A 13120-nucleotide genomic window follows, 5' to 3' on the forward strand; every position below is an offset into this window, starting at 1 on the left:
TTTGACTTAATATAGCAAGTTCAAGTCCACGGTGCAGTACAATTAACATTTTTCTTAATTGACTATTGAAAACTAACTATATTGCATGGTCCAGCTCAGTCATTTTGCATGAACTAAATCGTAATTGGAATGCCGAAACTCACATCTCCATTGTGCTTGCTCCATTTTAACTTGTTTGAACCATTTGCAATAATTCAGCCCGGAATAATTTTTTGTAAATGTTAAAGCCCTTGAAGTTTAATCTTGTGCCAAACATTGCAAAGGCGGCTTTCTTTGCATTTGAACCGGAGTGCTCAAAACTTAAAATTATGTCCAAAGGGACAAGTGACAAGGGCCCAGGAAGCAGAGGAAAACTACCTCATTAAACGGGAGCTGGCTGCCATCAAACAGCAGAGTGATGAGACCAGTACTAAACTGGAGCAGGCTCGGCAAACCATCAGTGAGCTCCAGCAACAGCAAAAATGGGTAAGATGCCTGGTAGCACTTTATCTGACCTGTTTCCTTTTATTTGTTTCCACTTTATTCTCTCTGCACATGTCCTTATTGATGGCCGGGTTTATGTTACACAGTCTAGGACATTTGGGCACGGCCGTTTTGCCGCAACCAAATTGCTGCCAGCACTTCGCCTTGACTCTCACTTCCGCCGCCCACTAAGAAAAGTACCCTAAAACACCCTAACCTAAAATGCCCTTACCCTAAAACTCCCTACCCTAACCCCTCAAACCCTTAAATTAACCCTCTACCCTAACCAGTAATCAAATTTACCTTCGAGGCGGCGGCGGTAATTTCAGCGGCCAATCGGCTTAGGCAGAGGGTCCGTCTGTGGCGAAGCGGCGGCAGCCATTTGGTAACGGCGAAATGGCCTTAACCAAATATCCCATTCCGTGTGTTGCATGTAGTGCTAATGTGATTCTCTCGTTCTGCCAGTGACGGTTTAAACGGGTTTTGGATTATATTTATTTTGAGGACTGCTCTTGTTTTATGGATTTTAAAGCAGCAATATCCCCCCAATGCCTCAACATAATATTTTATTCTCCCAGATAGAAAAATGACCATGGTCTCTGAACATATTGATCCTGTACCCTGCAGGAATGTGTTTGACCTGGTAGCCACATTGTTTCTCCCAGACAAGAAATAGTCTGTGGTACTGAACTCAATGTCTTAGAAACTGAGGGTCCGTGTGTGTGTGTGTGTGTGTGTGTGTGTGTGTGTGTGTGTGTCTGTGTGTGTGTGTGTGTGTGTGTGTGTGTGTGTGTGTGTGTGTGTGTGTGTGTGTGTGTGTGTGTGTGTGTGTGTGTGTGTGTGTGTGTGTGTGTAAAACATGCAGTTGTAACTGATTTACTGCTGGAGATGCAGATAAATACATCCCAAGACTTTTCTGTAACAAGTCATTGGTAAACTAGAACCAATATGAAATATGTCCTTGGTTCTGAAATGTCTTCATTGCCACTGGTTCACTTGCTAGGAGGCACTGCATCCTCATTTTGCATTCAATCAGTTAATCCTTATGATTTTGATGTCTTTTCCCCAATATAATCAAATAAATAATTTGGTGATCCTTAATGGTTCCAGCGATCTACAATTTAGCAACACATCTTGAGCAGTTTCCCCGTAATTCTTGCAATCTTTCGAACATACACCCATATTTATTTTGGTGCTTTTGCATAAGACATCTTCCGTCTCTGGAAGACATCTTACAGCTATAAGCTGTCTTACGTAACACTGCTTAGTAATTATGTGCTATGGTCTTTAAATCACTATCAAGATTCTATGGGCCTTATTCTGTAAGCTGCGATAGCGCTGATTCAGAGCGATCATATGGAAAACCCTATTGAAGTCAATGTGAAAAGTCTGTGTTTGGATGAAGGATGTCACTTTAGTTTTGATCTGTGGCATTACGAAGTGAACACATCTATAATTTTGGCAGCGTGTGTAAGGAGACAGTACAATTAATTGTGCTCCATTAATCTAGCTCATCTTGTTCCATCTTTTTGGCTGTAAATGTTATGTTTGCGGAAATGACTATCATAATGTAATGTATATTATCAGAAGTACTGCTCTTTTCTTTTGCCCTATTGGTTGCTGAAGAGGCAGGTTGGTGGGTATCACCGGAGACCAGGTTTATCAACACATTTATACCGGGATCATATGATTGAGCAAAACAAGGAGGTAAAATAAAGTGTAATTTATTTCAGGAAAAGACAAACACACAATGTAACACAATTTACACTAAGAATACACTGACTTTGGGAAATCTGGGGTAACGCAAACTACCTTTCCTAGTTGTAGGGGCTTATGACCAAGCTTACCCTAGTAACCGTTGCAAAACAAACCGCAAAATAATCCAGCCATCTTTTCCTTCAAGTAGCCGCTTCCTGCTGGAGACTTGTAACTGGACACTAATGTTTATTTACCAACATAGTATTCACCCATTAGGGGATACATTACACAGGTAATCTGCCTGTAGTTACCTTTTGGTGTAACTTTATTTGCTTCATAGTACTTACCTGGGACTTCAAGTTCTCTGGCGACACATATGCGCTCAAGTTTGGTTTTTAATTATTTATTTTTTGTTTATAGTTCAGATTTCAATAAAATGTTATTATTTTTGTATTATTAGAGTAGTGTGCATCTCCGAGGGTTCTTTTCTCGTGTAGTTAAATTACACACTTTGCCAGGTTTGTGAAAGCTGGCACCTATGGCTTTAGAAAAGTAAGAGGGCATGTGCGCAGATCGCCATTTTGCTCACTTACTATTCTAAGCCCCCCACAGGCTCAATGCATGAAAGTCTGGGGCAGGTGACAACTGGCCAGGATAGGTTGCCTTCATCCCAGGATGCAAGCACTTAACTTGGCTATCCTGCCCATCTGGCTGCTCACACCTATGGCACAAGTGTTACTTTGATCTATGGGACTTCCAGGAGACGACCTGGCACCAAAACCTGGGGTGGCCAGGAGTTCCCCCTTGACCCCGAGATGAAAAGACCCTGCCTTATGTTACATGTATAAAGTAAAAACATATTTTCTTAAAACACTGCTGCTTAATAAAATATACTTCTATACACGCTTCTGTTAAAATATGTTACAGCAGTTTGGTGTATTGAGAGAGTGTAAGGCAAATAACCTGCTTCCTTTACACTTGCCTGTATCCCTTACACACTGCATGGCAAACACATGCGCATCACATGTGCAATACACGGGTCCAAGAGCTAACACTCTAAGACCCCAAAACACAGTTCCGGAGCAACCAAGTGGGCTTAACCTATATTAGTGAGCCTGGTTACATCCTCACCGTCACAGTGGGGGAAAAAAATCTTTGCTCCTACACATGCTGTGGTGTTGATGTGCCCTATGCTATAGTCCCCTACAAACAGTTTAACCACCAATTTCATGATGCTTCAACTAATGTCTCACCTTTTAGAATCCCATTTCTTTGTAGAGAGAAACAGTTTTCTCTAAGAAGTCAGGTCCACACGGTACTTAAGTTTATTTTTTCTTAAATATATGCAGCCTTTGATTAACTTTATTGAAAACGAATGACCCTAATCTGCCTAGGGTTCACCAAATGGCTGCATTTCAGTTTAAATAAACCATGCAGTCAATGTAACTAAGCAGCTACAATGTATTCTTATATTACTATGATAACATTATCTAGTGTTACAGTTTGCAGCTCAAACTGTTTGGAATATTGACAACAAATTATCACAAACAAGAAAGTGATACAAATGTCTTGCACTGCTGGGGAAGTGTGCTAAAACTTCTATAGAAATCAATGGATGCCTCATTATATTTCTCACACACTCAGAATGTATGTATGTGCACAGGCAGACACTCACTCTCTCTATGCATCATATGTGTGTGTACATGAAGAGGTATCAGTACCATGTTAGCCGAGCTTCAATAATCAAAAATGAATAGACGATACAGTTCTGTGGCTAAGGAAATGCTTTTATTTGTGCGAGCTTTCGAGATACACTGATCCGAAGTTTCTGAATGTCTCTCTGCTATATAATCCTGGATGGCCCTCCGCCGCCTTAAACTCAACATGGCAAAAACAGAGCTCCTCATACTTCCTCCCAAACCTGCCCTACTACCTCCCACATTACTGTTTGAACTACGATCATTCACCCAGTATCCCAAGCACGCTGCCTAGGGGTCACACTCGACTCCTCACATTCGCCCCTCACATTCAAAACATATCTAAAACCTGTCGCTTTTTCCTCCGCAATATAACAAAGATACGCCCTTTCCTCTGTTGCTCAACTGCTAAAACGCTAACTCAGGCCTCATTCTCTCCCGTCTTGATTACTGTAACCTCCTGCTGTCCAGGCCTCCCCTGCCTCTCACCTGTCTCACCATACAATCTATCCTAAACGCTGCTGCCAGAATCACTCTACTCTTTCCTAGATCTGTCTCAGCATCTCCCCTCATGAAATCCCTCTCCTGGCTTCCGATCAAATCCCACATCCCACACTCCATTCTACTCCTCACTTTTTAAAGCTTTACACTCTTCTGCCCGTCCCTACATCTCAGGCCTAATTTCTCGTTATGCACATCCAGACTCTTGCATTCTTCTCAAGGATGTCTACTTTCTACCCCCTTTGTATCTAAAGCCGTCTCCCGCCTTAAACCATTTTCACTGACTGCCCCACAACCTCTGGAATACCCTTCCCATCAGTACCCGACTAGCATCCTCCCTATCCACCTTTAAGACCCACCTTAAGACACACTTGCTTAAAGGAAGCATATGAATAGCACTGTGGATAATACTGGACACATGTTACATAAAGCTTGGCCCCCTGCAGACGCACATTACCAGAATTATATGTGGGAAAAACACCAGGGGAGCAATATTACCTTAAAAAAGAAAAACACTACATAGTGCAAATATTGTATGTACAGTACAACAAACGTGAAAAATGTAGGAGCTCCCAAATGCACACTCACAATTGAGTAGGTATATAAGAGCAGAAATTCCAGACGTGGATAGGGATGATTCCAGGCCAGTAAGGTAGGAGGACATCAAACCTCAAAAAGAGAATAATACAATAGTGTAGATAGTAAAAAAAATATATTTACACCAAAGGATAAAGTCCACATGGGCAACGAATAAAATATACAACAAATCTTTATTCACAGTTCAAGTAATTTTTGATTCTGATCTAGTGGTGAGGGTGTGAAAATGTCTTACCCCAGGATCAGGTCCTTGCAAGTTTATACAGCCGTGGCACTTATGAACTCCTGCTGGTCTCTGAAGCCACATTGTTTTCGTGACATATTTAGATACCGGATCCACCTGGGTTAGATAATCCCCCAAGTCTCAGCCTCTACGGTAACAGAATCATGGTGGGATAGTGAAATGTTGTCCAATGGCTTTATCGTTGCTAGAATATGTTGGGTGTTTTAATATAATCTGCTTAATGAAGCTGATGCCGTACTGAACGTACTGATGATGTTAAAGCGGCCGTCTTCCTGAGGTTTCTGTGGGGGTTTGAGGAGTGTGTCCCTGTTAAGTGGCTCTTGCTTTGTCAGTGCTGTTGATTTCTTGAATGTCATAGCCTCTTTCTTTAAATCATTGTGCCATGGTTAATAGAGCATGCTCGATGTCTTTAGGATCACTTGTCATTCTTATCACTCTGAGTAATTGAGAGAAAGGAAGACCTCTTTTGAGGGGTGCAGGATGGTGGGCTTGTGGCCTCTAATAGTGTATTCTTATGTTTCTTTATGAAAAATTCTTGTTGATAATTTACCATTTTGTTTGTAAAATATAGTGTCCAAGAATGTGACCTCTTTATGTCTGAAGCTGGCTGTGAACTGTATTGTCGATGTTATTATTGAGATAATCAATATAGAGAAGGAGCTCTGATGCAGGCCCTCCCCAAATAAGGAAAATATCATCTATATATCTCAGATAAGTGATGATATGTTTTGTAAAGGGTGTGTATCATTGAGAATATGGGGTTTGCTCATAGCTGTCCATGAATAGATTTTCATAGGATGGGGCCATGTTGGAACCCATGGCAGTACGCATGATCTGCAAGTAGAATTTCTTTTCAAATTTACAATTTTTTTTTAATGTAAAATTATGTCAGTGAGCAACAGTAGAAATTCAGATGGAGAGCCTGTGTGGTTACCATAGTTACTTAAATTACTCCTGATGGCGTTTATGCCTTGCTGATGAGAGATGTTGGTATATAGGCTTGCCACATCAAGAGTGACGAGTCACATTCTCAACGTTGATAGCAATCCCCCTCTAGATGGTTAATAAAACCCTAACCCTAAAGTCATTTCTGTCACCATTGGATGTAGGTAGAACAGCAAAGACGCAAGAACCCAACTAAAGCACTCCCTATCCTAAATGCAGTATGAGGATAAATTAAAATAAATATTTTTAATGTTCATCAAATTAAAATAATGGGGTTTAAAATCCAAACACAAGACACACACATGTAATTCCCTATGTTGAGTGCGTGTAGCACTCTGGATTATATATTGATAAGAACAAATGAGGAAGATGTAGATCAATGTTCTTAGGGGGAGCTGGTATGCAGTATTCCTTATAAGGGTGTTCTTTGGTGAAACAGGGATGAGGAGGTGGTGTAGGAACCTGCCTATATAGAACGGGTGTAGCCCGTGGTGAAAGACTAATAAACGCTCGTTGCTGGCAGTAATTAGAGAAGCTTACAGATACTAAAAACGGTGTGGCTTGTTGTGTATGCCTATGCACATATTCATGAATGTGCTCAACCGTCAGGTACTGTGCTAAACACTGGCTAGTGAGGCAATAGGATCTAAAAAACGGAGTAGACCCCTATATGAAAACGCAATCACTAGTGTGCTACTGCTCTGGTGCTACGGTGTGGCAATGAGTATACCTAATGTCCATATAATAAATGAACTCAACCGTGCATGACAGAGCAGATACCAAACAACCACGCTCCTCACCTCCTGTCTACCGAGTGAACTCCGTAACTCTAACCCAGTATGAGTGTGTGCAGGTTCTGGGTCTGGCAGCTGCTCGCTCTGCGAGATACAAGGCTGCCACGTCAGGGCTGACGCTGCGCGTGCACGTGAGAGGTGCCGACGTGCACGTTTCGCGTGAGAAACGCTTTCTCAAGGCTTGAATGAGAGGGGGAGGTCCCATAGGCTCAATTTAAATATTTATATGCTATGCTGTGTTTCTATTGGTTACTCATCTCACCCTTGTTGCCAATCATGATGCTCGTGTTATACATTTATTGGGCATCCTAAGTAATAATAATTGTTATGAGTGGCTGCAGGACATATAGCAATAGCACTTAATGAAATGGCAGCAGTACATAGATATTAATACTATACTACTGCACATGATTGATTAAGCTGTGAGAGTAATCCACAGAGCTTAAAGACAAAGTGCTGCAAATTTGGGTCTGTAGTAGAATATTCGACCCTTAGGGGGAGGAGTGTTGCTAACACTCTGTTAGCAATTATGAGTGAGTTAATGAATTTATTCATGATCTGATGAACATAATACTCCGCTATGAGAGGGGTCACAGTTGTCGGACTAAGGGTTGATGAATAGGCAATCCTTATGTGGTACTAGCTGATACATACACAAACACTAACACACAAACACTAACACACAAACACTAACACACAAACACTAACACACAAACACTAACACACAAACACACAGGACACAAACACACACACACTAACACACACACACTAACACACACACACTAACACACACACCACTAACACACACACACTAACCACACACACACTAACACACACACACTAACACACACACACTAACACACACACACACTAACACACACACACTATCACACACACTATCACACACACATATATATATGTGTATATATATGTATATATATGTGTATATATATGTATATATATATAGATATACAGTGTTCGATAAATCACCCAAAAATCTACTCGCCCAACCAAAAAATCTACTCGCCACCTAGTCCCGCCCCCAACCCCGCTTTAAATAAAATATATAAATAAAATACATTTAATAAATTCCTAGTCAGAACAACATTCGTTTTTGACAAATGTATTTATTACATTATACTACAATTAGTCCTTGTTAGCTGTGTGTGTGTGTGTGTGTGTGTGTGTGTGTGTGTGTGTGTGTGTGTGTGTGTGTGTGTGTGTGTGTGTGTGTGTGTGTGTGTGTGTGTGTGTGTGTGCGTGCGCGCGTTAGTGTGTGTGTAAGTGTGTGTTGTGTAAGTGTGTAAATGTCGGATCTAGAAATAAAAGGCACAGGTGAATGACTAGTTTCCTTAACCCCTTAACCAGTATCTGGGACGTCCCCCGCTTCACAATATCTAAAGCTATTAATCCCGCCTTGGGATCTTACCTGATCCGCAGTCCCTCAATGTCCAGGTACCTCATTCCCGCAATGTTATAAGTTGGAGGGGATGTGTTCCCTACCTGTCTTCTGGGTTAGGGGGGTTCCGATGTCTTCTGTGTGAAGGCTTGAGTCAGATCTGTAAGAAAGCCGTATAAGTTATTTTGTGTAGTATAGGACAGTTAAGATATATAGGGTAAATAAGATATCCAGATACAGAGGGGGAGAGCGAGTGGGGGAGAGAGAGAGAGACCAGAGAGAGAGAGACCAGGAGAGAGAGAGACCAGGGAGAGAGAGAGACCAGAGAGAGAGAGAGACCAGAGAGAGAGAGAGACCAGAGAGAGAGAGAGACCAGAGAGAGAGAGAGACCAGAGAGAGAGAGAGACCAGAGAGAGAGAGACCAGAGAGAGAGAGACCAGAGAGACCAGAGAGAGAGAGACCAGAGAGACCAGAGAGAGAGAGACCAGAGAGAGAGAGAGAGACCAGAGAGAGGGGGAGACCAGAGAGACCAGAGAGAGAGAGAGAGACCAGAGAGAGGGGGAGACCAGAGAGACCAGAGAGAGAGAGAGAGAGACCAGAGAGAGGGGGAGACCAGAGAGAGAGAGAGGACACAGAGAGAGAGAGAGAGAGACCAGAGAGAGGGGGGAGACCAGAGAGAGAGAGAGACCAGAGAGAGGGGGAGACCAGAGAGAGAGAGAGAGAGACCAGAGAGAGGGGGAGACCAGAGAGAGGGGGGGGGGAGACCAGAGAGAGGGAGAGACCAGAGAGAGGGGGGGGGAGACCAGAGAGACCAGAGAGAGGGGGGGGAGACCAGAGAGACCAGAGAGAGGGGGGGGAGACCAGAGAGAGGGGGGGGGGAGACAGAGAGACCAGAGAGAGGGGGGGAGACCAGAGAGACCAGAGAGAGGGGGGGAGACCAGAGAGAGGGGGGGGAGACCAGAGAGACCAGAGAGAGGGGGGGGAGACCAGAGAGACCAGAGAGAGGGGGGGGGGGGAGACCAGAGAGAGGGGGAGACCAGAGAGGGGGGGGAGACCAGAGAGACCCAGAGAGAGGGGGAGACCAGAGAGGGGGGGGGAGACCAGAGAGGGGGGGAGGGAGACCAGAGGGGGGGGGGGGAAGAGGGGGGAGACCAGAGAGGGGGGGGGGAGACCAGAGACGGGGGGAGACTGACTGACTGGGGGGGGGGGGGGGTACCTCTGGTGTCACACTATACACCCATACACACATACTACATTCTCATATATATATATATATTATATATATATATATATATATATACACACACTCCCACATATATCCACACACACGCACCCCATATCCACACACACGCACCCATATCCACACACACTCACCCATATCCCCCACACACACACATCCCCACACACACCCATCCCCACACACACCCATATCCACACACACCCATATCCACACACACCCATATCCACACACACACACACACACACACACCACACACACACACACACACACACCTATATATACAAACACACACACACACACTCTCCCCTTATACACACACACATTCTCCCATGCCCACACACACTTACTCTCTCTCTACACACCTTTTGGAAAGGGCGCGACCAGCACCACCACGCTACCCCCCCCCCCCCCCCCCCCCCGCCCATCTCCTGCTCCGCGGGGACATGAGGGGGCATCCCCGCTCCCATCATCTGACGCGGGGACCGGGGGGAAGCGGGGGACATGAGGGGGCATCCCCGCTCCCATCACCCGCCGCGCTCTCTGACACAGGGACCGGGGGGAAGCGGGGGAAGCAGGGGGACATGAGAGGGCATCCCCCGCTCCCATCACCCGGCGCGCTCTCTGACACAGGACCGGGGGGAAGCGGGGGAAGCAGGGACATGAGGGGGGCATTCCCCGCTACCATCACCATAACTGCGGGGGCAGCAAGGAGCGCCGGGGAGGGGAGGGGGAGGTGGGGGGAAGGCACAGATAATAATACTTACTGTGTCCTCCATCCTCCATGGGGAAAAGAATGGCCGCTCGTTGGGGGCTGGCTCATATAGAGCCTGGCCGCGGCGCGCCCACAAAGCCTGGGAGCGCGCGCCAATCAGCAGTCAGGTAGGGGGTAGTTTTTTTTTTTTTCAGCCAGCGCGGGAGCAGGGAAAATTTCTGCGTAGATGGGGAGCAGGGAGAAATGTAAAAAATCAAAACACGTTGTGTGCTGCTTGGGCCAATAGTTACTCGCCAGGAGGGGGGTTAAATCACCCGGCCCCGGGCATGTAAATGAGTATAGGATTGTCGAACACTATATATTATAATATATATATATATATATTTTATTTTTTTTATTTTAGCCCCCTCTCACTAATTTTCCCCTCAGCCTGGCACATAAGTCCTGGTAAGAGCAGAGGGGCAGTGCTTGGGTTAATATTGAGCTAGTGACATCACATCTCCTCAGTTGCTGAGTGTGGTGATTATATATATATATATATATATACACACTTGATAGAATACGAAGTGCGCAAATTGATACAATTTAAACCAAAAATAGTGACCGTTGCTTCCTGAAGTTAAGCTATACACAATAGCACATATATAGGGGGAAAGGGGGAAAGAACCGGCGCAAACCTGCTGACTATACAATAAATTTTGAGCATAAATTGACTGAGGGGTATATATATATATATATATATATATATATATATATATATATATATATATATATATATATATATATTTCGGGTTGCAATGAGTAAAAGCAGCTAATACTGCAGTTTTTTTTTTTCATGTGCAGATTCTTCAGCTTTTTGTGCTAACGCAGGGGGTGCGGCAAACTGGGGCACGCTAGATTTCCCACGCTCTTCCCCAATGCATGTTAATTTACCAGGCCTCTATAACACACCTTGCCTTCCAGCGACGCGTCATCATGGTAACCCGGCGTCAAATGACGCTGGGGGTCACATTACTGTGGTAACTTGACGTCACATGACCGATGCCGGAGCCGAGCAGGTAGGGGGCGCGAGTGGCAGAGGACAGCAGGCAGGTGTGCATATGGGAAAAGTTTTGCGCACACCCTGTACTAAGGAGATCTACTGCGCCCCTTCATATCTGAATATCTAACTTGGGGATATCATTTATTTGATCAGTGGAGGGAGAGTATTGATCTGGCTAATTTGGGTCTTCTCTGTGACCATGTCCTGACGGGAGGTGCCCCCGCCCTCCCCATCTCCCCTTCAGCGTCTGATTCCCTCATCGCATTTGTATTACATACTGGACTGTTCTTATCATGGGGACATATCCATTGGCGGGACATATCCATACACAGATATATTTAAATGCTTTATTAAATCCTGCACTCATACCGCTACTCACCAAGACTCCATTCAAATACATATCGCCATAAATTGGTATATTCCACATCAGGATCTGCTTCAGCTGTGGAGCAATAATTCTGGACATGTGTGTTGTGACTTTTCCATGTTTAACTGTAGTCTGATGGTGTCAACTGGTTTATCTTTGTCTATAGCTTTATCGTCTCTACTGATGTTAGAAGATGCATGTCACAGACATTGTATAATTGTGTATACTTTGTTTGAAAAGTAAGGACCACTATTTATTTATTTTATCTGTGTTGACTTGTGCTCTCTCTGATTTCCTTGTCTCATACAATATATGTTCTTAAAACCGAAATATCAATGATTTCACTTCTATGAAAGAGCTTTCCTGATGCACTTTTCAGTGTTCAAGCACTGCAAGCCTCTCTCATTTGAAAGGGATTATGGCTCATAGAATTACTGAGCGTGCGTTGCTATTACTTAGGGGCAGGGGGTGCGCAAACTGTTCTCCCCTGCGCCCCCCATGCCTGCTCTCAACCCATGCTCTCTCCCCTCCACCCAATCCTCTGTTCGGCGTCACGTTACCCTGTCATTTGATTGCCGGGTTGCCATGGTGACGCGTCGCTGGAAAGTTAAGGTAAGTAAAGTTAGAGGCCCTCGCGCGATCCCCGGTATTTAATTGCCTTCGGGAAAGCGCGGGGCTTCTGTAATCACCTCCCCCCCAGAAAATCCCCCCCCACTGCGCACACCCCTGACTTAGGACACCATCCAGGACTGCAAGACGCCCATTCAAATTAATCGGATGCAAGGTTTTTTTCCCAGCAACAGTATATCTTATGGAATAGTACTGTTTAGTAAATATGGGCCGAAATATTATGTTGTTAATGACCATATGCATAACTATTCTGTACAGCACTTCTTTGTCTGTTTAAAGCCATAAAATACTCAGTTGCTCAGCAGAATAATACAAATATTTCCCATTTTTCTCAGCATAAATGTAACCCGCGCTATACGGAGGCGTGTGTCCTGCAGCTGGAGAAGAATTGGTTCAAGCGAGACTGAAAAGAGGCAGAATCCTTCTGTGCGATGAAAGAAATGCAGGACAAGATCTTGGACATTGAAAAGGTGATTCCTTTGATCTTCACGGACAGAAGTAATTCTGAAAAGCCTGTTTTTATCAACGGAATTCAAATAAATTAATATAATTCTCCTTTCTCTTCTGAAATTCTTGTGCTTTCTTTTTCATATGTTATTCACCATCCTGACTCTTGCGTTCTGCTCAAGGATGTCTACCCCTTTTGCATCTAAAGCCCTCTCCCGCCTAAAACCTCGTTCTCACTGCCCAACACCTCTGGAATGACCTTCACCCCTCTATCCAACTAACACCCTCTCTCTCCACCTTTAAAGCGCACGTCTTTAACGAGGCATATGGGGAGCTCCTTGGCTC

At 44.4% G+C, this 13120-nt stretch overlaps 2 protein-coding genes across 2 annotated transcripts in view; one reads left to right on the forward strand and one right to left on the reverse strand.

Annotated features, from left to right (window-relative positions):
- The window catches only part of RPL5 (ribosomal protein L5), a 293177-nt gene that overhangs the window by 215772 nt on the left and 64285 nt on the right, over positions 1 to 13120 (reverse strand). The gene's annotated exons all lie outside the window — the stretch shown is intronic.
- EVI5 (ecotropic viral integration site 5) overlaps positions 1 to 13120 on the forward strand; it is a 203470-nt gene that overhangs the window by 74915 nt on the left and 115435 nt on the right. The window contains 2 exon segments of the mRNA XM_075615534.1: positions 319 to 465; positions 12664 to 12798. Of these exon segments, the coding sequence (XP_075471649.1) occupies positions 319 to 465; positions 12664 to 12798 (282 nt within the window).

This window comes from Ascaphus truei, chromosome 10, assembly GCF_040206685.1.
Source record: "Ascaphus truei isolate aAscTru1 chromosome 10, aAscTru1.hap1, whole genome shotgun sequence".
Lineage (NCBI taxonomy): Eukaryota > Metazoa > Chordata > Amphibia > Anura > Ascaphidae > Ascaphus > Ascaphus truei.